Consider the following 23,488-nt stretch of genomic DNA (forward strand, 5'->3'; position numbering starts at 1 on the left):
CCAGACACATGCGCCACCTTGTGCATCTGGCTTATGTGGGTCCCGGGAAATCAAACCTGTGTCCTTTGGCTTTGTAGGCAATCGCCTTAACCACTAAGCCATCTCTCCAGCCTTTACTTTGTAATTTTAATCAAAAAAGAAGTAGAAGCACAAAAGAGACTATCCATAGAGTGCTGCAATGACCCTTGGCTGTGGTTGTCCTCCAAGGCTTCCTTTGTTGAAATTTAATCCCAATACCATATGTGAAGACGGGGAAACTTAATCTGACTATGGTGTTTAGAGCTGGAGCCTTTGGGAGCAGACTGGCGTTCAGTAGGGTCATTTGTAACTCCTGTGATTGAGGAATGTTGGTGGCTTTATAAGGAAAGAGAGAGGCAGGCAGGGAGAGACTTAGGGAGGGAGGAGGGAAAAGGCTTTGCTTGCTGCCTCCTTGATATCTTGTGATGGTCTTTGCCACCTCAGGACTCTGCGGTCTAAGTGACTGCGTTCTCCAACCATGAGTCAGAAATAAAGCTCTCTCACCATAAAGTATCCTGCATCAGGTCATTAGTGATGGTAATGAAAAGCAGATGATAAAAACCCACACAAGGGGACAGTGGTGTGGACAGGGCGATAGTGATGAAGATGGGGCAGAGGTTAAATTCTGGTCATACTTTTTTTTGTTTTTATAAAAATTTTTAATTTTATTATTATTATTTCTTTTTTAAAATTTTTATTAGCATTTTCCATGATTATAAAAAATATCCCATGGTAATTCCCTCCCTCCCCCCTGACACTTTCCCCTTTGAAATTCCATTCTCCATCATATTACCTCCCCATCTCAATCACTGTACTTACATATATACAATATCAACCTATTAAGTACCCTCCTCCCTTCCTTTCTCTTCCCTTTATGTCTCCTTGTTAACTTACTGGCCTCTGCTACTAAGTATTTTCCTTCTCATGCAGAAGCCCAATCATCTGTTGCTAGGATCCACATATGAGGGAGAACATGTGGCGCTTGGCTTTCTGGGCCTGGGTTACCTCACTTAGTATAATCCTTTCCAGGTCCATCCATTTTTCTGCGAATTTCATAACTTCATTTTTCTTTACCGCTGAGTAGAACTCCATTGTATAAATGTACCACATCTTCATTATGCACTCATCAGTTGAGGGACATCTAGGCTGGTTCCATTTCCCAGCTATTATAAACTGAGCAGCAATAAACATGGTTGAGCACGTACTTCTAAGGAAATGAGATGATTCCTTCGGATGTATGCCTAGGAGTGCTATAGCTGGGTCATATGGTAGATCAATCTTTAGCTGTTTTAGGAACCTCCACACTGATTTCCACAATGGCTGGAATTCTAGTCATATTTTGAAGGTAGACATGATGGGGTGGTTAATACTATGTGTGATTCTTTTGTTTGTTGTTTTTTTTTTTTAATTTGTTTTTTTTTAGGGGCTTGTCTGAGATATGAACCTAACATTTTTAAAAATCGGAGTTTATTTATTTGAGAGAGAGAATGGATATGCCAGAGCCTCTAGTCACTGCCAATGAACTCAGAATGCATGCACCCCCATGTGCATCTGCCTTATGTGGGTACTGGGGAATTGAAGCTGGGTCCTTAGGCTTTTTAAGCAAGTGCCTTAACTACCAAGCCATCTATCATAACTATGCTTGATATTGTGACATGTACTTAGTTTCTACATCCATTTACCTACTTAAAAAATGTTCTTTTTATGGGCTAAGGAGATGGCTTAGTGGTTAAGGCACTTGCCTGTGAAGCCTAAGGACTCATTTTCAGTTCTCCAGATCCCACATTGGCCAGATGCACAAAGGTGAGGCAAGTGCAAAGTCTAATATACCCACTAGGTGGCACAAGCATCTGGAATTTGATTGCTTGATTGAGTGGCTGAGGCCCTGGAGCGCCAATTTTCTCTCTCTCACTCTAAAAATAAAATAAAGCAATATTTCTTAAACTGGGCGTGGTGGTGCATGCAATCCCAGCACTTGGGAGGCAGAGGTAGAAGGATTGCCATGAGTTCAAGGCCACCTTGAGACATAGTGAATTCCAGGTCAGCCTGAGCTATAGTGAAACTCCACTAATCAAAACAAACAAAAAAAAAATAATTTATTTACTTATTTAAGACAGTGAAAGTGAGATAGAGAGAGAGAGAGAGAGAATGTGGGCATATCAGGGCCTCCAACCACCACAAAGAACTCCAGATGCATGTACCATCTTGTGCATCTGCTTTTATGTGAGCAATTGGGAATCAAACGTGGGTCATTAGGCTTTTGCAGGCAAAGGTCTTAACCACTGGACCATGTCTCCAGTCCAAAAGGAACATTTTTTTACTTGTGTGTTTGTTTTTCAAGGAATTCACTATGTAGTCTCAGGGTGACCTTGAACTCATGGCAATCCTCCTAACCCTGCCCTGGGATTAAAGGAGTGTGCCACCACGCCCAGCTGTTCCAGTATTTTTTATGTTTCATTTTTGTCAATACGTTACTTATGCATCCTTAAATATTCATCTGTTTGGTTGCACTTTGCAAAATTTCCACTTGGGGGTAGTGTTTCATTGCACCACAGAATTTGTTCTCACTGTATTTGCCAGTTTGGGTTTTGAATTTTTCTCTGCTTATTTTAAAAGAGCCACAGAAGACTGTTAGTTGCATTTGTTAACCTCTTGATTATTGCTAGCTGGTTTCCTGTTGTTTGAACCAGTGGTAGTAACGCAATCTTGAGTGGACCATCACTGTTTCCATCTCTTGAGGAGCACTACAGACCTCTTGATTATTTATATTGATTATATTGATATTATTTGTGTGTTTGCAGAACTTTTGTCTTTTTCTTTGGGGTTTTTCCAGGTAGGCTCTCACTCCCGCCCAGGCTGACCAGGAAGTCACTCAGTAGTTCCACACTGGCCTCAAACTCGCAACAGTCCTCCTGCCTCTGCCTCCTGAGCATTGGGATTAAAGGTGGGCACCACCACACCTGGCTTGCTTTTTTTTTAAATTATTTATTTATTTATTTTTAACTTTAAAAAAAGTTATTTGCAAGCAGAGAGAGAGAGAGAGAGAGAGAGACAGACAGACAGACAGAGAAGAGAGATAGACAGAGAATGGGCATGCCAGGGCCTGTACCCATTGCATTTGAACTCCAGACGCATGTGCCCCTTGTGCATCTGGCTCACATGGGTCCTGGGGAATCGAACCTGGGTCCTTTGTCTTTGTAGGCAAATGTCTTAACTGCTAAGCCATCTGTCCATGCTGCTTTTTATTTTTAGTAAGACTGGCATTAAGAGAAGATACAGCCCACATTAAATCTTGAAAAACTCGTTTCCTTTAAAAGTAAATAATAATAACAATAAACCCAACAACACAAAGAAGTGCAAACATGTTCAGGTTGGATTTTTCATATCATTTGGGACAGCGCTTTAATGAATACCGGAGCACCAACCAAAACGTTTCCAGTATTTGAAGAGCATTTCTGTTGATTTTTCTTCTGATCTCAGTTCTTTTGGATAATTACCCTTTGCTGAATTGCTGAGTCGCTGGTAGTTTTGTTTCTGATTGTTTTCACTTTTCCTTGAAGATGTCAACTGTAAATGTTCGTGAGACTCATGTACATGTAGCGTGTGCGTGATTAACACCAGCCACCCTCTGCAGCTCTTGCCCCATCTCTGGTAAATGCTAAGTCACCTTTTTAATTTTTATTAGCATTTTCCATGATTATAAAAAAAAAAATCCCATGGTAATTCCCTCCCGCCCCCCCCCCCCACTTGACTTTTAAAAATTAAATATTTGCCTCCTACCTCTGCCTCCCGAGTGCTGGGATTAGAGGCGTGCACCACCATGGCTGGCTGGCTGCTGCTTTTATCTGTGTTTAAAACGGCCCTTTTTCTTTTCTTTTAACTTTCTGTGGTCCGCGCATGCTGGGTGAGCACTCTGCACGCACTGGGCAGCATCCCCAGGTACCAGATACAGGCAGCAACACTGGCGACAGGTTGGAGGGACTTGGGCATGTGATTGGAACCGCACCGGTGATCTGCACTTAGTGATCTGTGAACTTATGTTCGAAAAGTCTGAGACCATAATGCCCGTTTTCTTGTCTTTGCCTTGCAGTGAATGACTTGGGCGGAGACTTCAAGGGGGTTGGTAAAGGCTCCTCGGCTGCTGATAAGGTGGTTGAAGAGATAAGAAAGAAAGGCGGGAAAGCAGTGGCCAATTATGGTAGGTGGTTTCTCTTTTGCTTTCGCTCACCAAATAGAGATTGTTCACCTTAGAAAGTTTTGACAGTGTATCTCAGCAGTCCACTAGAATCAGGAAATTAGATTTCACCGAAGTTTGCAGTGTTTGGGGGGCACATTTTTATTTATATAAAGTAATTGTTTTGTTAGTTTGTGAAATAATCTACACCCATTTACCCTGGTATTTCTTTTTTTTTTTTAATTTATTTTTGGTTTGTCGAGGTAGGGTCTCACTCTGGTCCAGGCTGACCTGGAATTAACTATGTAGTCCTCAGGGTGGCCTTGAACTCTTGATGAGCCTCCCACCTCTGCCTCCCAAGTGCTGGGATTAAAGGCATGCACCACCACTCCCGGCTCCCCTGGTATTTCTGTAGAATGATCCTTAATTCATTTTAGGTATTTTATTTACTTGTTCATTTTAGAGAGCGGAGGAGACTGGCAGAGTGAGTATGGGCACCCGAGAGCTTCCTGACAGTGCAGCTGTCACTAATTAGGTGTTAAAGAAAGCTTTGAAAGATCACAAACACAGGGGCTGGAGAGACGGCTCGGTGGCTAAGGCGCTCGCTTGCAAAGCTCAATGACCTGGGTTCGATTACTCAGTACCCACGTAAAGCCAGATGCACAAAATGGCACATGCATCTGGAGTATGTTTGCAGCAGCTGGAGGCCCTGGTATGCCCATTCTCACTCTCTCTGCGATAGAATTTTCATTCTTGTTCTTTTTTTTTTTTTTGGTTTTTCAAGATAGGATTTCACTCTAGCTCAGGCTGATCTGGAATTCACTATGGATTCTCAGGGTGGCCTCGAACTCATGGCAATCCTCCTACCTCTGCCTCCCGAGTGCCGGGATTAAAGGCATGCGTCACCACGCCCGGCATCATTCTTGTTCTTACTAAGCAAGTGTTTTACCAGCTGAGCTGTCTCCCTACTTTCTACATTCACTTTTAAAAATAATTAATTTTTATTTGATGGGGAGGCAGCAGATATATATATATAGAGAGAGAGAGAGAGGGAGGGAGGGAAGAGGGGGAGGGAGGGAGGGAGAGAATGGATGCACCAGGGCCTCTAGCCACTGCAAACAAACTCCATACACATGCACCGCCTCATGCATATGGCTTCGGTGGGACTGGGGAATCGAACCTGGGTCTTTGGACTTGACAGGCAAGCATCTTAACCACTAAGCCATCTCTCCAGTCCCATGCACTCACTTTTAAAAGCTAGTAGCTAGTGACTTCCCTCTGAGCTAGATAGATTTTATTTATGCACCAGAGGCAAAACGAGATGGACTTCGTTTTGACACTTTAGGGGAAAGGTTACAGAAAGTGATGTATGTTGTTTGAGGGAATGATGTGACATTTACTATCTATCCTGATGACCAGGCAAAAAGTGAGTCAGCTCTTTTTTTAAGCAGTAGAGTTTAAGAAACTTGTAAAGATAACAGTAATTGATCCCTCCTTGCCATTTCTCATGTGTGCAGTCTGCACCAGTCAGGGCTTCGTCAGGAACACAGCCCCTTCAGGGTTCCCAAGTGTGAGGGACCTGAATACAGAGAATTAGAGGCCCAGCAGCCATGGCAAGGCCTGGTGAGGGTCCGGAGAGCTGCCTGTGGCCACGGTAGCTTGTGGGTGGTCCTCGCCCGCTCCCGTGCCCGTTCTCAGTCTCATGTGTGAAGTCGGAATTTGACCAACCCTAATTGAGGCATCTAAAATCCACAGGGTTCCACCACCCCAAAGTTTCTGAGTACAAACCTGATGCCACACGTAGAAAGTTTTGTAAGTGGCCTCATGTGACAGATTGTAGTCATGCCACGGGCAGAGTAAAATGTTGGTATAAAATCCCTGTCAGGGCTGGAGAGATGGCTTAGTGGTTTAGGCATTTGCCTGCAAAGCCAAAGGACCCAGGTTTGATTCCCCAGGACCCATGTAAGCCAGATGCACAAGGGGGCGCATGTGTGTGGAGGCCCTGGAGCGCCCATTCTCTCCCTCTTTCTCCGTATCAAATGAATAAATAAATAAAAGAAAAGTCACTATCAGGGCAGCTGGGTGTGGAGGCTCACACCTGTAATTCCAGCACTTGGGAGGCTGTGGTGGGCTGATCTCATGAGTTTGAGCCCAGCCTGGACTCTAAAATGAGTACTAGGTTAACCTGGGCTAGAGTAAATCTCTAATCTCTGCCTCAAAACAAACAGACAGACAAACGCCTCCCTACCCTGCAAAAAAAAAAAAACAAAAAAAAAAAAAACCCTCAGTCTATTGTATATAAGTTGTATAGGAAACATGAATGAAATTTTTTCCTTTTAGTTGGGTTCTATCCCCAAGATATTGGCATATTTGTATATATCCAGATACTCAGAAACTTGAAAAGAGAAATAAAAAACACTGTGGTCCCAAGCACTTTGGATAGTGATGATCAAAAAGTTGGGTTTTTTTTTTTTAAATTTTATTTTATTTATTATTTGCAAGCAGAGAGGCAGACAGAGACAGTAGGAGATAATAGGTGCACCAAGGCCTCCAGCCACTGCAAACAAAGTCTAGATGCATGTGCATCTGGCTTTATGTGGGCACTGGGGAATTGAACTCAGGTCCTTAGCCTTTGTAGGTGAGTGCCTTAACCACTGAGCCATCTCTCCACCCCTGCTTTTTGTTTTTTGAGCCAGTATCTTACTGGTCACGCAGCAGGAGCGGCAGTGACCGTAGACCGTCCTGCCTGAGCTTCCCGAATCTGTGATTACAGCCGTGCAGCCCTGCGCCTGGCCTCAGCTCTCTCTCTCTCTTTGTTTTTATTTTTATTTTTATTTTTTTTTTTATAGGAGGAATGGAATTTGTTTGAAGCTTAGAGACAGAGGGGAAGTTCCATAATGGTAGAATAAGCTGGCCCACTTTCATAGATCCATACAGACCACCAACAGTACAAACAAGCACACACTCCAGGAACCCCAAGCAAAACTCCAGCACTTTGAATATTTTTGGCTGGAAATTCCAGATCCTCCTCGACACCTTAGAACTGGACTCTAGGATCTGCCCACAGTGACACATCCTCCAGCCAAGATACAAGCTTGAGTAAAAACTCCTGAATCTGTTGGGAGAAAGCCACTCAAACTACCACAAGCCCCAACCAAGACATGACACGTTGTGGAAATGTAAATTACAATAACTGTAAGGAGACCCACTGCCTGCTGTCAAGACAGCTAAAAATATTTTTTAGAAGCAGTAATAATATCAAATACACATTTTTCACACACCACAGGCGAAATGCAAATTGGTACATGCTGCCACTGTAGCAAATAGTTCAGAGTCGATGTTTGAGTTTTTGTTTGATTTCAAAAAAGCTAAACATTTACCCAAAGCATATATCAGAGAAAAATGAATGTTTTTATTTTTTTGAAGTAGGGTCTCACTCTAGCCCAGGCTGACCTGGAATTCACTCTGTAGTCTCAGGGTGGCCTCGAACTCACGGCGATCCTCCTACCTCTGCCTCCCGAGTGCTGGGATTAAAGGCGTGTGCCACCACGCCCGGCTGGCCTTTTACTTTTTGTAGTTGGTATTGCAAAGCCAGACGTGTTTTCCATATGGAGTAATATAATATCGATTATGTTTTTAGACATGTACCATTCTTCAAGAGTTTCATTTGTCCTCCAGGTGACATGCCCGTATAGTTACACAAAGGTAATGCAAGTTAGGTAAAATGAAATATTTGCCAGTCACAGTAGCCACCCTTTGAACACTTGTTAGTCGCACTTGGTCATTGGTTCCCATGAGGTGGAGCGGGCACAATAGGTCACCTCCATTTTCCTAAGGGACTACCAGGCATGTATTTCTTGTTCATCTTCCTCTGTCTTTTTTTTTTTTTTTTTTTTTTGTCTTTCTGGTTAATCAGTTGGTTAGCAGTAAAGTTTCCTTGGCAATGTGAGATCCTCCTTGATTTGACTGTTGGGTGCTGTGGTACCAATGTGTGTCTTGGCAGGTGGGGATCAGTTCTGCTGGGTGAACAGTTGAACGCAGGCGGTCTGATGCCGAGGGGAGAGGTGGCCCGTGGGAGGCTGCGGCGCCGTTCATGCTGACTGCCTTGTCTCCCCGCAGACTCGGTGGAGGCCGGCGAGAAGGTCGTGAAGGCGGCGCTGGACGCTTACGGAAGAATAGGTGACGTCCACCTTCCACACACGCACTTTGGATTCATGTCCACTCACCAAGCAAAGCTCTGTCTCTTGATAAAAAACATTTCTCTAGATGTTTGTGTTTTTTTAAGTTAATTATTTTATTTTTCCTTATTCCATGAAGGATTTCAGTTGGTTTTATAAACGTATGTGTATTGAACTTATTAACAATTTTTTTGCACCTTCATTGCTTTAAAAAATATTAATAGTTGGGTTGGAGAAATGGCTTAACAGTTAAGCGCTTGCCTGTGAAGCCTAAGGACCTTGGTTTGAGGCTCCATTCCCTTGGACTCACGTTACCCAGATGCACAAGGGGGCGCACGCGTCTGGAGTTCGTTTGCAGTGGCTGGAGGCCCTGGCACACCCATTTTCTCTCTCTCTGTCTCCCTCTTTCTCTGTCAAATAAATAAAAATATTAAAGAAAATAAAAAATTAAAAAATATACTAATAATTAAGCCAGGTGTAGTGGCACACACCTTTAATCCCAGTATTCAAGAGGCAGAGGTAGGATAGCTGTGACTTTGAGCCCAGCCTCGAACAGAGTAAATTCTAGGTCAGCCTTGGTTAGAGTGAGATCCTACCTCAAGGAAAAAGAAAAAAAAAAACAAAAAAACCAACAAAAGCAAACAGGGGCTGCAGAGATGGCTTAGCGGTTAAGGCATTTGTCTGCAAAGCCTAAGGACCGAGGTTCAATTCCCCAGGACCCATGTAAGCCAGATGCACAAGGTAGCACAAGCGTCTGGAGTTCACCTGCAGAGGCTGCAGCTACTGGTGTGCCTATTCTCTACCTGTGTCTGTCTCTCTCTAATAAATAAATAAAACTTTTTTTTATGTTTTTTTAAATTTTTATTTATTTATTTGAGAGAGACAGACACAGAGAGAAAGACAGAGAGAGGGAGAGAGAGAGAATGGGCGCGCCAGGGCTTCCAGCCTCTGCAAACGAACTCCAGACGCGTGCGCCCCCTTGTGCATCTGGCTAACGTGGGACCTGGGGAACCGAGCCTTGAACCGGGGTCCTTAGGCTTCACAGGCAAGCGCTTAACCTCTAAGCCATCTCTCCAGCCCTAAATAAAACTTTTAAAAAGCAAAAAAGCCAAAAGTTATGACCATGTTCTCTGCATCTTTTTTTTTTTTTTTCGAGGTAGGGTCTCACTCTATCCCAGGCTGACCTGGAATTCACTATGGAGTCTCACTCTGGGTGGCCTCGAACTCACAGCGATCCTCCTACCTCTGCCTCCCAGTGCTGGGATTAAAGGCGTGCGCCACCACGCCCGGCTCTCTGCATCTTTTTTAACAACCATTTTTTAACCGATCTCAAATATAGTTATAAAATAAGTAACTCAGTATTTTGTCGATATTAGACCTAATTGATTCTTTTTTTTATTTTTTATTTTTTGTAGTAGGGTCTCACTCTAGCTCAGGCTGACCTGAAATTCACTCTGTCCTGTCAGGGTGACCTTGAACACTCAGTGATTCTTCTGCCTGTGCCTCCTGAGTGCTGGGGCGCCACACCCAGCAAGACCTAATTGATTGTTTTGAATCATTATATTGACTTTGATTAAAACAATTTGATATCACACAAACTTAGAAGACGTAGATAGATAGAGTACTTCATTATTGAGCAGCATTTCAAATGTATTATTTAGTTCTTATTGTCTGGGCAATAGTCCTGATTTAGTCCTACTTACTCTTACTAAAAGATTAATAAATCACTAGACATAAACATAGCAGATAAGCCCAATATGTTTGTTCTGAAAATATTACTTTCTTTTTGTAAATTGGGTGGGTGCCCTTTTTTCTTCAGTTAACATATTTATTATTATTAAAAATATTTTATTTATTTATTTGAGAGAGGGAAGAGGTCGACACAGAGAGAGAATGGACAGGCCAGGGCCTCAGGCCACTGTAAACGATCGCCAGCCACATGCGCCACTTTGTGCATCCGGCTTACGTGGTCCCTGGGGAATCGAACCTGGGTCCTTAGGCTTCGCAGGCAAATGCCTCAACCACTACACCATAGCTCCAGCCCCATATTTATTTTTTTTTAGTTAGGTTGGGTTGGACTCCCAAGAGCCATGTTGACATGGCATTTGACAGGCAGAGACCACGGAAGGTGTGAAGTAAGAGGTAGGCAGGCACAAGATTCCAATGACCGAATCTTAAAACAAAAAAAGTTCTTTTTATAGTGAGAATACCCGTATCAAAGTAGCTCACCAGATTCTAACTTAATGTTTTTCCACCCTTCCTCTTCCTCCCCTTTTTTCTTCTTCTTTTGGCTGACCTGGAGTTTAGTGTGTGGGCTCAGGGTGGCCTCGAACTCTCCAGGAGCCACCGTGCCCGGCTTACTTCCCCTTTTTTCTTTTTCCCTTGAACTTCTGATCCTCCTGCCTCCGCCTCCCAAGTGCCTGTGTCCCCACACTCTACGCACCTCCGTGGTTTTCTGTGGGAGCCTGCGACGTGAGGTGCCGGGACAGTGGGCTTGGGCATGAAGCTCAGCGAGGCTTGTGGTTGATTGAAGCCTCAGGTCCTAAGGGTGACGTAAGCTGATTGTGTACGCCGGGAGAGAGTTGGCAGGCAGGGCGTTTACAGGTGGAAGCTGCATAGGGCCTGCTCCTGTGATGTGTGGGCTTTTCTGAATGAATTGCTGCTTTTGCAATTGTGTAGTTTTGTTTTGTATCATTCTTCTGTTACTTATTTTTCCTTGAAGGTATGACAGTTTTTTTTATTTTTGTTTATTTATTTGAGAGCGACAGACACAGAGAGAAAGACAGATAGCGGGAGAGAGAGAGAATGGGCGCACCAGGGCTTCCAGCCTCTGCAAACGAACTCCAGACGCGTGCGCCCCCTTGTGCATCTGGCTAACGTGGGACCTGGGGAAGCGAGCCTCGAACCGGGGTCCTCAGGCTTCTTAAGCAAGCGCTTAACTGCTGAGCCATCTCCCCAGCCCCGGGTATAACAGTTTTGAAAGAAATATGAGTTGTAGGCAAATGCAAAATGTGCTTGGTTTTAATACGTGACATGCATCTCTTTGTGTTGCAGATGTTGTGGTCAACAATGCCGGGTGAGTATTGCTTCCTTCGTCTCAGGAAAGTTAGTGTGGCTGCCGTTGCAAGTGTGCTTTCCCTCTCTGACCTTACATAATTCCGATATTTTAGGATTCTGCGGGACCGCTCCTTCACGAGGATAAGTGATGAAGACTGGGGTAAGTTCTCTTCCGTGTGCTTCTTGGAACCATCACCACTGTCTTTTTAATGTTTGGTACATTTATGCTTCGTCGCCTCTCCCTGACCCCACGTTGACCTTGTCACCTGCAGTATCGCCCCTTGACTTAAATCCCTAGTGTCGCTCCCCTTAAACTCCCCCTCCTCCTTCCTCTTCCCCTCCCCTCTCCTCCGTCCTCTTGGGAGGCAGAGGTAGGAGGATCACCGTGAGTTCAAGGCCAGCTTGAGACTCCATAGTGAATTCTAGGTCAGCCTGGGCTACAGTGAGACCCTCCCGTGGGGGAAGAAAAAAATCTGCTTTCCCTCTTACTTCTAAAACCTTTCAAGTCCTGGAGTGAAACACAATGAAGATGGAGATGGCTTAAGGACTGGACAAATTAAAATAACCCATTAAATCAAGAGTTGTTTGTTGTCGGGCGTGCTGGCGCAGCCCGCCTTTAATCCCAGCCCTGGAGAGGCAGAGATGGGAGGATCGCTGTGAGTTCAAGGCCACGCTGAGACAACATACTGACTTCTACGTTAGCCTGGGCTACAGCGAGACCCTACCTGGGAAAACCAAAATAATAATAATTGTTTGTCTAAACGATATCTCATAATGGTCTTCACACTAGATTGAAACCTCTGAAAGTACTCATCTGCAACCCTTGGTAACGGTAGAGACCCAGCCAAGCAGGGAGGCGCACGCCTTTAAATCCCAGCACTTGGGAGGCTGAGGAAGAAGGATTGCTGTGAGTTTGAGCCCACCAGACTTTACAAGCAAGCTGAGCCATCTCTCCAGGCCCAATTTTTATATAGCATAAGCCTTAATTAATTATGGCACATTTAGATATGTGCAGATATTTTAGTAATTTTGTAGATTACGGGAAAACCTTATAGGTATAGGTATGGACTGTTGATTGGTAATTGTAACAGAAGCCTCAGGGTGGAGTGTTGACAGTATGTCTAGGTATAAAATATATAAGTAAAGACTAGGTATAAAATATATAAGTAAACCAGATTATCAAGTCTAAGACACAGCTAACCTTTGACAAAATCTGTAATCAAGATGATTTGTTGTTCAAGATATAATCCAGAGAGTTCATTTGAGGGGCTCATTCCAAGTGACGCGGGCAGCATGGGATCACATGAAGAAGCAGAATTATGGCAGGTAAAGTTGCCCACAGTCACTAAAGAGGACGTGTGTGTGTGTGTGTGTGTGTGTGCGCGCGCGCGCGCGCGTGTGTGTGCCTGGTGGTGAGGATGATTGTTGGCTGCTAGGCCACGTGCTTCCTGACATGTGCAGGCTGGGGCAGCGTGGTTGTGACGCACACTCACTGACTTGTGTCACAGTCATAGACCAGCTCTGCATTCGTTTCTCTTTATTTTATTTTTAGAGGGAGGAAGGGAGGGAGGGAGGGAGGGAGAGAGAATGGGCTGCCAGGGCCTCCAGCCACTGCAACCGAACTCCACATGCATGCGCCATTTTGTGCATGTGGCTTACGTGGGACCTGGGGAATCGAACCTGGGTGGCTGGAGGCCCTGGTGTACCCCTTCTCTCTATCTGACCCCTTCTCTAATAAGTAAATAATAAATAAATAAAATAAAAACTTTCCTCCCATTTGCTGCTTTAAAAACTAAAAACTCTTTTTTTTCTTAAATTTTTATTTATTTATTTGAGAGCGACAGACACAGAGAGAAAGACAGATAGAGGGAAAGAGAGAATGGGCGTACCGGGGCTTCCAGCCTCTGCAAACGAACTCCAGACGCGTGCGCCCCCTTGTGCATCTGGCTAACGTGGGACCTGGGGAACCGAGCCTTGAACCGGGGTCCTTAGGCTTCACAGGCAAGCGCTTAACCGCTAAGCCATCTCTCCAGCCCCTAAAAACTCTTTTACTTGTGATTCTTGCTCACATTTTAGATTACATGTTGCTACTTGTTTATGAGTCTTCTTTCTTTGTGTGGGTGTGGGTTTTACAAGGAAGGGTCTCGCTGTAGCCCAGGCTGACCTGGAATTCACTGTGTAGTCTCAGGGTGGCCTCGAACTCACGGCGATCCTCCCACCTCTGCCTCCCGAGTGCTAGGATTAAAGGCATGTACCAACACATTTGGCCCTGGCCAGAAAGTATCTTTATTTATTTTTTAAGTTTTGATTTTTTTTTTTAGCTCTCAATCTAGCCCAGGCTGACCTGGAATTCACTCTGTACTCTCAGGGTAGCCTTCAACTTATAGTGATCTTCCTACCTGGGCCTCTCAAGTACTGTGATTAAAGACATCATGCCTGGTTACATCTTTATGTTTTATTTTCTTTTTTTAATATTTTATTTATTTACGAGAAGGGAGAGAAAAAAAAGAAAAAGAAAGAAGGAATGGGTGTGCCTTCTAGCCAGTGAAAATGAATTCCAGAAGCATGCATCAGTTTGTGCATCTGGTTTTATGTGGGTACTGGCTAATAGAACCTGGGTCCTTTGGCTTTGCTGGGAAACACCTTAACAACTAAGCCATCTAACTCTCCAGTCCCGGAATCTTGTTTTTTTTTTTTTTAGATTTTCTTTTTATTTATTTATTATTAGAGACAGAGAAAGGAAGAGAGAGTGAGTGAGAATGGACACACCAGGGCCTCCAGCCCCTGCAAACGAACTCCAGACTCATGCGCCCCCTTGGGCATCTGGCTTATTAAGCTTGGATTCTGGAGAATCGAACCTGAGTCCTTTGGCTTTGCAGGCATGTGCCTTAATTGCTAAGCTAGCTTTCCAGCCCAATCTTCTTCTTCTTTTTTTTTTTTTTGGTTTTTCGAGTTAGGGTCTCACTGTGGTCCAGGCTGACCTGGAATTTACTATGTAGTCTTAGAGTGGCCTTGAACTCATGGCAATCCTTCTACCTCTGCCTCCCGAGTGCTGGGATTAAAGGCATGTGCTACCACGCCCGGCTTCAATCTTGTTATTTTTGATAGATAATAATATACATTGTTATGTTAAATGCATTTGGTTTGGACCAGGTAATTTTCTTTTTTTTTTTTTTTGTTTTGTTTTTTCAAGGTAGGGTCTCACTCTAGCTCAGGCTGACCTGGAATTCACTATGTAGTCTCAGGGTGGCCTCGAACTCATGGAGATCCTCCTACCTCTGCCTCCTGCATGCGGGGATTAAAGGTGTGCACCACCATGCCCGGCTTAGTTCCTTTCATTTTTATTTATTTACTTATTTAAAAGAGAGAGATAGAACAGATAGGTAGAGATAGGGAGAGAGAGAGATAGAGAGGGAGGGAAGGAGGAAGGAGAATGGGCATGCAAGAGCCTCTAGCCACTCCAAATGAACTCCAGGTGCGTGTGCCACCTTGTGCATCTGGCTTATGGTGGGCACTGGGGAATTGAACCTGGGTCCTTGGGCTTTGCAGGCAAGCGCCTTAACTGCTAAGCCATCTCTTTAGCCCACTGACCAGGTATTCTTTAGTAGCATTCTATAGGTACCTGGATCAGAATTGTGAAAAGTTAATGATGTACAGAGTTACATTTGACAGTGCAATGTTAGAATTGCAGTGTTCCAGGCGTGGTGGCGCATGTTTTTAATCCCAGCACTCGGGAGGCAGAGGTAGGAAGATCACCATGAGTTCAAGGCCACTCTGAGACTACACAGTGAATTTTAGGTCAGTTTGGGCTAGAGTGACACCCAACTTCAAAAAACAAAAAAAGGGGCCTGAAGAGATGATGGCTTAGTGGTTAAGGCGTTTGCCTGCAAAATCAAAGGACCTCCATTCAATTCCCTAGCACCCCACGTAAGCCAGATGTACAAGGGGCGCACGCGTCTGCAGTTCATTTGCAGTGGCTGGAGGCCCTGGCGTGCCCATTCGCTCTGTGTGCCTGTTTCTCTTGCTCTCCAAAAAAAAGGCAAAGGGGCTGGAGGAGATGGCTTAGCAGTTAAGGCACTTGCCTGCAAAGCCAAAAGACCCCGATTCGATTCCCCAGGACATGCACATGGTGTTGCATGCATCTGGAGTTTGTTTACAGTGGCTGGAGGCCCTGGCGTGCCCATCCCCCCCCAATAAACAAATAGAAACAAAATATTTACAAAAAGAAAGTTAAAAAATGGCAAAGATGATGTGGAGGGATTGGCTTTCTTTTAGGATCATTATGACGTCATCAGCTTCGGGGATATATGGCAACTTTGGCCAGGCAAACTACAGTGCTGCAAAGCTGGGCATTTTGGGCCTGGCCAACACGCTCGCCATCGAAGGCCGGAGGAACAACATTCACTGTAACACTATTGCCCCTAACGCGGGATCGCGGATGACGCAGACTGTTTTGCCGGAAGGTGAGTACGCTTCGAGTTTCAGTGAGTCACAAATGGGCGTGCCATGAGCCTTGCAAGATTCTGAAATACTTAAAACTTCTTTCCTCCCTGCATGATGGCGCACACCTTTAATCCCAGCGCTTGGGGGTGGGGCAGAGAAAGGTAAGAGGAGCACTGTGTTTGAGGCCAGCCTGGAACTACAAAGTGAGTTCTAGGTCAGCTTGAGCTAGAGTGAGACCGAACCTCAAAAAACAACAGCAACAACAACAAAAATTCTTGGGCTGGAGAGATGGCTTAGCAGTTAAGCATTTGCCTGTGACGCCTAAGGACCCCAGTTTCAGGCTCAATTCCCCAGGACCCACATTAGCCAGGTGCACATGCATCTGGAGATCCTTTGCAGTGGCTGGAGGCCCTGGTGTATTCTCTGTCTCTCTGTGTCTCTTTTTCTCTGTGTTCTCAAATAAATAAATAAAAACAAACAAAAAATAAAAATTAGAAAACTCCAAATCTTAAAAAAAGCTTCTTTCCAGTAGCAAAAGTGTTTTGTATATTTTGTGTCCCTTGTTGAAAACCTTATTGCTATTTTCTGTGTGTTTTTTGTGTCTGGTATGTTCATGTGATGTGTGTATAGTGGACACACGTGTGTGTACATACATGAGAGGTTTTTCAAGACAAGGTCTTACTCTAGTTCTAGTTCAGGCTGACCCGGAATTCACTATGTAGTCTCAGGGTGGCCTTGAACTCATGGTGATCCTTCTTCTGCCTTCCAAGTGCTGGGATTAAAGGATCAGAGACAGAGAGAGAGAGAGAGAAGAGAGACAATGGGCACGCCAGAGCCTTCAGCCACTGTAAACGAGCTCCAGATGCATGTACCACCTGGTGCATCTGGCTTACGTGGATCCTGGGGAACCAAACCTTGATCCTTTTTCTGTCTTTTTTTTTTTTTTTTTTGCAACTAATAACATAAATGCTTAGTTGAATTAAAAAAAAATATTTATTTATTTGCAAGTAGAGAAAGAGAGAAAATGGGTGCTCCAGGGCCTCCAGCCACTGCAAGTGAACTCCAGACACATGCTCCACCTTGTGCATCTGGCTTATGTGGGTCCTGGGGAATTGAACCTGGGTCCTTTTGCTTTCAGGAAAGTGCCTTAGCCACTGAACCATCTGTCCACCCCTCAGTAAGTGCTTTTTTTTTTTTTTTTTTTTTTTTTTTTGAAGTAGGGTCTCACTCTAGCCTAGGCTGACCTGGAATTCACTCTGTGTCCCCGGCTGGCCTTGAATTCACAGTGACCCTCTTACCCGCCTCCGCCTCGTGCACGCGCCGACCATGCCATGCCCAGCTGGGAAGGCATTTGAATTCTGAGCTCACTGACGAGGCAGCTATGCACAGATGCCCATGGTGCGCGTGCAGCCCCCAGTTCCTTGCACGGCGGGCCGGGGCCAGCACCCTCGTTTCACTGGCTGAGCTAGCTGCTCCCAGAACTGCAGCGGGGAAGTGCTCATGTGTCCTGTGTCGGTCAGTGTCTGCCATCACAGATGTCGCTCCCTAGAGCCTTGTGAAGTAGCCACGGAGTGGAACAGTTTTGAGGGGACACTACCCAAGAGTCTCCAGTATCGCCGTCTTGCTCACCAAACCTGCCAAGGCAGTGCTAACAAGTTTCCCCCAAGTAGTACGTCGCCAGGATTGAAAGACCAACGCGAGAAGCATGAACGCGCTTTAGTTATCACCAAGCGAAGTGTAAAACTTCCTGAAAGCTTTGATCTTAGCTTGGTTATCTATGTATATTTTTGTGCATGTTTGTTCTAAAAGTGTACGGATGACCTTTGAAAATTTTTTTTGGTTAGCCGGGTGTGGTGGCGCACACCTGTAATCCCAGCACGTGGGAGGCAGAGGTAGGGGGATCGCCGTGAGTTCGAGGCCACCCTGAGACTCCATAGTGAATTCCAGGTCAGCCTGTACTAGAGTGAGACCCTACTTTGAAAAAAAAAAAAAATATTTTTTTCTTTTTTTGGAGGGCTGGAGAGATGGCTTAGTGGTTAAGGCATTTGCCTGCCAAGCCAAAGGACCCAGGTTTGGTTCCCCAGGATCCACGTAAGCCAGATGCACCAGGTGGTACATGCATCTGGAGCTCGTTTACAGTGGCTGAAGGCTCTGGCGTGCCCATTGTCTCTCTCCTCTCTCTCTCTCTCTGTCTCTGAAATAAATTAAAAAAAAATTTTTTGGAAAGTAAAATGACTTGTGAACCATGTACGCGTTCTTTTCTGACAACAAGCTTTCTTGCATTTATTTCAGATATTGTTGAAGCCTTGAAGCCTGATTATGTGGCTCCCCTGGTCCTCTGGCTTTGCCATGAGACTTGTGAGGAAAATGGTGGCTTGTTTGAGGTATTTTGAAACTTTGTTTTCTCCGTTAAGCTTTATTTGTGTCATTAGTGTAAAAGATAATTGCACTTTGATCGTTTGCAAAACCAGCATTTCTAAAACTCTGCACCATTTGGTATCACTGGTGCACTTTGCCATACTGCGTTGTGCTTGTTATCAGTAAAGAGCAAGTGGGGAGGTTGCCAGGATGGTGCCTCCCTGTTACTCCTTGTACCTGGGAGGCTGAGGCAAGAGGGTCATGCATATGTGGCTAGCCTGGGCTACACAGCAAGACCTTATCTTTAAAAAGAAAAATAAAAAGGAACAAGCATAGATCAGTGTCTTTTAAAAAATTATTTATTTATTTCATTTATTTATTTGACAGAAAGAGGGAGGAAGAGAGAGAGAGAGAGAGAATGGGCACACCAGGGCCTCCACCCACTGCAGAGGAACTCCAGATGCGCGTGCCACCTTGTGCATCTGGGTAACATGGGTCCTGGGGAATCAAACCTGGGTCCTTTGCAGACAAACGCCTTAACCACTAAGCCATCCCTGCAGCCCAGATTAGTGTCTTTTGAGAAAGTGACACCATTTTATATATCTGCTTCTTAATATTCTAACCAAGTGGAAATATGTTGCTTTGATTAATGTCAAATATAGAATGTCTCATCAATGTAAGAAGTTGAGCGAGCAAGTGGAAAGAAAAGGCTTATTAGAGTCAGCAAGGTTGGTTGAATTCTTACCCTAGGCATTGCTGGCTTCTAGGGTCCGTAGCCATTCTGAGCTATAGTTTTGGGGTTTGACAACTGCAAATCATTGTCAACTCTTTGCTCAGGACCTGTCACATAATAGTATCCCTCCTCCCAGTCTTAATTAGAAATACAGCAAGAATTTTGTTTCAGTGTAATCAATTAGTAAATACAGCTTATTTATTTTAAAGTCAACAGCAAACTTTGCTGTTCTTGTCTGTCCCAAGTTTTAGGTGTTTATTGTAAAAAACAAAAACCAACAAAAAAAAGGCTACACAGACTCTCACCATGCAGTGAAATCTGAGTCGTAAAGTCCTTTTGGACATTTTATTTATTTGTTTGTTTATTTATTTATTTATTTATTTATTTATTTATTTATTTTTTGAGGTAGGGTCTTGCTCTAGCCCAGTCTGACCTGGAATTCACTATGGAGTCTCAGGGTGGACTTGAACTCACGGCGATCCTCCTGCCTCTGTCTCCCAAGTGCTTGGATTAAAAGCATGTGCCACCATGCCCTGCCTCTTGTACCTAAAATTTTTTTTGTTCATTTTTACTTATTTATTTGAGAGCGACAGACAGAGAGAGAAAGAGGCAGAGAGAGAGAGAGAGAGAATGGGTGCACCTGGGCCTTCATCTACTGCAAACAAACTCCAGACACATGCACCGTCTTGTGCATCTGGCTAATGTGGGTCCTAGGGAATCAAGCTTTGAACTGGGGTCCTTAGGCTTCACAGGTAAGCGCTTAATCTCTAAGCCATATTTCCAGCCCCCTCTTGGACCTTTTAAAGCATATATATTATTCATGTTTTGAGCTGCTAGAGATTTAATGTAAGGCTTGCTATATACCAGGCACGAGCTGTACCACTGATGGCTAGAGAGATTGCTCAGTGGTCAAAGCGCTTGCCTGCAAAGTCTGATGACCTGGGTTCGATTCCCCAGTATCTGTGTAAAGCCAGATGCACAAAGTGCCACATGTTTCTAGAATTGGTTGCAGTGGCTGGAGGCCCTGGTGCACCCATTCTCTCTCTTTTTCTCTCTGTTTATCTTTAAAATATTTTTTTCTTTCTCAATTTTTATTAACATTTTCCATGATTATAAAAAATATCCCATGGTAATGCCCTCTCCCCCTCCCCTGCCACTTTCCCCTTTGAAATTCCATTCTCCATCATATCCCCTCCCCATCTCAATCATTCTGCTTACATATATACAATACCAACCTATTAAGTACCCTTCTCCCTTCCTTTCTCTTCCCTTAATATCTCCTTTTTAACTTGCTGGCATCTGCTACTGAGTTTTCTTCCTTCTCACTCAGAAGCCCAATCATCTGTAGCTAGGATCCACATATGAGAGAGAACATGTGGTGCTTGGCTTTCTGGGCCTGGGTTACCTCACTTAGTATAATCCTTTCCAGATCCATCCATTTTTCTGCAAATTTCATAACTTCATTTTTCTTTACCGCTGAGTAGAACTCCATTGTATAAATGTGCCACATCTTCATTATCTACTCATCAGTTGAGGGACATCTAAGCTGGTTCCATTTCCCAGCTATTATGAATTGAGCAGCAATAAACATGGTTGAGCACGTACTTCTAAGGAAATGAGATGAGTCCTTCGGATATATGCCTAGGAGTGCTGTAGCTGGGTCATACAGTAGCTCAATCTTTAGCTGTTTTAAGACCCTCCACACTGATTTCCACAATGGCTGGACAGATTGCATTCCCACCAGCAGTGTAGAAGGGTTCCTCTTTTTCCACATCCCCGCCAACATTTATGATCATTTGTTTGTCATTCTTCCTGACGTGGGTCCCCTCTGCCCCTCGTGCCTGCTCTGCTCAGAGGACGTCGCGCCGCGCGTCATGGGGCCAGCACGCTGGGCTCCTTTCCTTTCATCTCTCCCTGCCAAGCATGCTGACTGCCCAGTAAGACCAGATAGCTGCTTTTTCCTAAATACAGAAAAATGCTGTTAGTTATTTTACATTACATGATATAATGGTCTTTTCCCCCTTTTTCCAGGTTGGAGCCGGATGGATTGGAAAATGTAAGTTCCTATTTTCCTTTTCTTTCTTTTTTTTTTGGGGGGGGGGGAGTGTGGGTTTCAAGGTAGGGTCTCACTCTAGCTCGGGCTGACCTGGAACTCACTCTGTAGTCTCAGGGTGGCCTCGAACTCACTGCGATCCTCCTACCTCTGCCTCCTGAGTGCTGGGATCAAAGGTGTGCGCCACCACGCCCAGCTTGGAAAAATGTCAATTTCTCTTGGGTTTTGGAATGCCAGACGTTATTTCACTGTGAAACTGCTATATTGCTTACTTTCCCATTGCTGTGAACAGATTACTCAGCCAAAAGTAACCTAAGGGTGGATGGGGTAACCTTAAGTTTTGTATTTCTTTTGGCATTCTAGCCATCCAAACTCCCACCAGAACAGCCCGTTAAGCTTTCCTTACAGCCCATACAGGGCTCTTTTTTTTTTTTTTTTAAATTTTTTTTTTTAAATTTTTTATTTATTTATTTGAGAGTGACAGACACAGAGAGAAGGACAGATAGAGGGAGAGAGAGAGAATGGGCGCGCCAGGGCTTCCAGTCTCTGCAAACGAACTCCAGACGTGTGCGCCCCCTTGTGCATCTGGCTAACGTGGGACCTGGGGAACCGAGCCTCGAACCGGGGTCCTTAGGCGTCACAGGCAAGCGCTTAACCGCTAAGCCATCTCTCCAGCCCCATACAGGGCTCTTGTAGCTCCAGCTTCCACACACTTCCACATTCTTCCCACAAGCCAGTGCCAGACACCTTTGAGCCCCATGGTCAGGGCTCATGTGATAACACAGCGTTGTCCCCACTTCTTGCTACTAAATATCTGAATCAGTTACTTTTCTTTCATTTAAAATTTTTTTTTATTTAATATTTATTTGACAAAGAAAGAGGGGGAGAGAGAGAATGGGCACAGTAGGGCCTCCAGCCACTGCAAACGAGCTCCAGACACGTGCACCCCCTTGTGCATCTGGCTAACGTGGGTCCTGGGGAATCGAACCTGGGTCCTTAGGCTTTGTAGGGCAGCGCCTTAACCACTGACCCTCTCTCAAGCCCTGCAAAAAATGTTTCCCAAGGGCTGTAATAAAACTCTTTAGAAGTTTGGGTATTTCCCCCCTTATCTTGAAGGGGCTCTCAAGCGTCTCACTTTTGGTCTCCCGTCAAACTCGCTCTCCCGGTTTTCTTTCCACGATTAGTGCGCTGGGAGCGGACCCTCGGGGCCATCGTGAGAGAGCGGAACAAGGCAATGACTCCCGAGGCAGTGAAGGCCAACTGGAAGAAGATCTGTGACTTCAGTAACGCCACCACCCCTCAGAGCATCCAGGGTAAAGCCGCAGTCACGGAGCCCCGCCTGGCGGGCCGCGGGCAGGGGCAGTGCCCTCCCTGTGCCGCGTCCTCCGCTTTACCCGTGCTCGTGCAGACGCTTGCAGCACCTGCGGCACGTTTTCTGCTGCGGCAGTATTAGAGCCTTCCTGGTGGAAGATGTCACCTCTGCCAGTTTGTTTGCCGCTCTGTTGTTTTGGCTCATGTTGGCTGGAGAATGGGTGGCTGGCTTGTGAGGTGTTTACTCACCTGTGCTGTGAATGCAGTGACTCCACCACTGATGGCTAGTTTCAAATCTTCATTTTTTTTTTTTTTTTTCCTTCGAGGTAGGGTCTCATGCTAGCCCAGGTTGACCTGGAATTTACTGTGTAGTCTCAGGGTGGCCTTGAACTCACAGTGATTCTCCTACCTCTGCCTCCTGTGTGGTGGGATTAGTGCGCCACCATGCCTAGCTCATATGCTGTTAATATGACCCAGTTTTTCTGTATTTCCCTAATAGTGGGTATGCGCTTATTTTACTTAGGCTTGTCGCTTTTCTGTCCAGTAAGAGACATGGCTTTGACGTGGTACTTTGTTTTTGTGTGTTTCTCTACTCTTCTATAACCTCACCTCCTCCTTTTTGTTTTAAATTTAAATTTAATTTATTTATTTGAGAGAGACAGGCAAAGAGAGAGAGAGGGGGAGAGAGAGAGAATGAGCGCTCCAGGGCCTCCAGCATTGCAAACAAACTCCAGATGCATGTGCCTCCTTGTGCAGCTGGTTTACATGGGTCCTGAGGAATTGAACCAAGGTCCTTTGGCTTTGCAGGCAAGCGCCTTAACTGGTAAGCCAGTTCTCTAGCCTTCACCTTCTCCATCTTTTACCACTGCTATACAATTGTAGTACTTAAAAACATTTTTCATGCTGGGCGTGGTGGTGCATGCCTTTAATCCCAGCACTCGGGAGAGGTAGGAGGATCACCATGAGTTTGAGGCCATCCTGAGACTACATAGTGAATTCCAGGTCAGCCTGAGCTAGACTGATACCCTACCTCGAAAAACAAAAACAAACAAAATAATTCACTTATTTGATAAAGAGGCAGAAAGGGGGCGGGCAATGGGCATGTCAGGGCCTGCAGCCACTGGAAACAAACTCCAACTTCCAGATGCACAAAGGAGCGCTTG

At 44.9% G+C, this 23,488-nt stretch overlaps 1 protein-coding gene across 1 annotated transcript in view; it reads left to right on the forward strand.

Moving 5' to 3' along the window:
* Hsd17b4 (hydroxysteroid 17-beta dehydrogenase 4) overlaps positions 1-23,488 on the forward strand; it is a 74,706-nt gene that overhangs the window by 7,085 nt on the left and 44,133 nt on the right. Inside the window, exons 3-11 of the mRNA XM_045139015.1 lie at positions 4,109-4,216; positions 8,312-8,371; positions 11,425-11,446; positions 11,541-11,587; positions 12,669-12,753; positions 15,703-15,890; positions 18,163-18,254; positions 20,993-21,017; positions 22,199-22,327. Coding sequence (XP_044994950.1) covers positions 4,109-4,216; positions 8,312-8,371; positions 11,425-11,446; positions 11,541-11,587; positions 12,669-12,753; positions 15,703-15,890; positions 18,163-18,254; positions 20,993-21,017; positions 22,199-22,327 — 756 coding nt within the window. The remainder of the gene's footprint in view (positions 1-4,108; positions 4,217-8,311; positions 8,372-11,424; positions 11,447-11,540; positions 11,588-12,668; positions 12,754-15,702; positions 15,891-18,162; positions 18,255-20,992; positions 21,018-22,198; positions 22,328-23,488) is intronic.

This window comes from Jaculus jaculus, chromosome 20 (genome assembly GCF_020740685.1).
Source record: "Jaculus jaculus isolate mJacJac1 chromosome 20, mJacJac1.mat.Y.cur, whole genome shotgun sequence".
In the NCBI taxonomy this organism is placed as follows: domain Eukaryota; kingdom Metazoa; phylum Chordata; class Mammalia; order Rodentia; family Dipodidae; genus Jaculus; species Jaculus jaculus.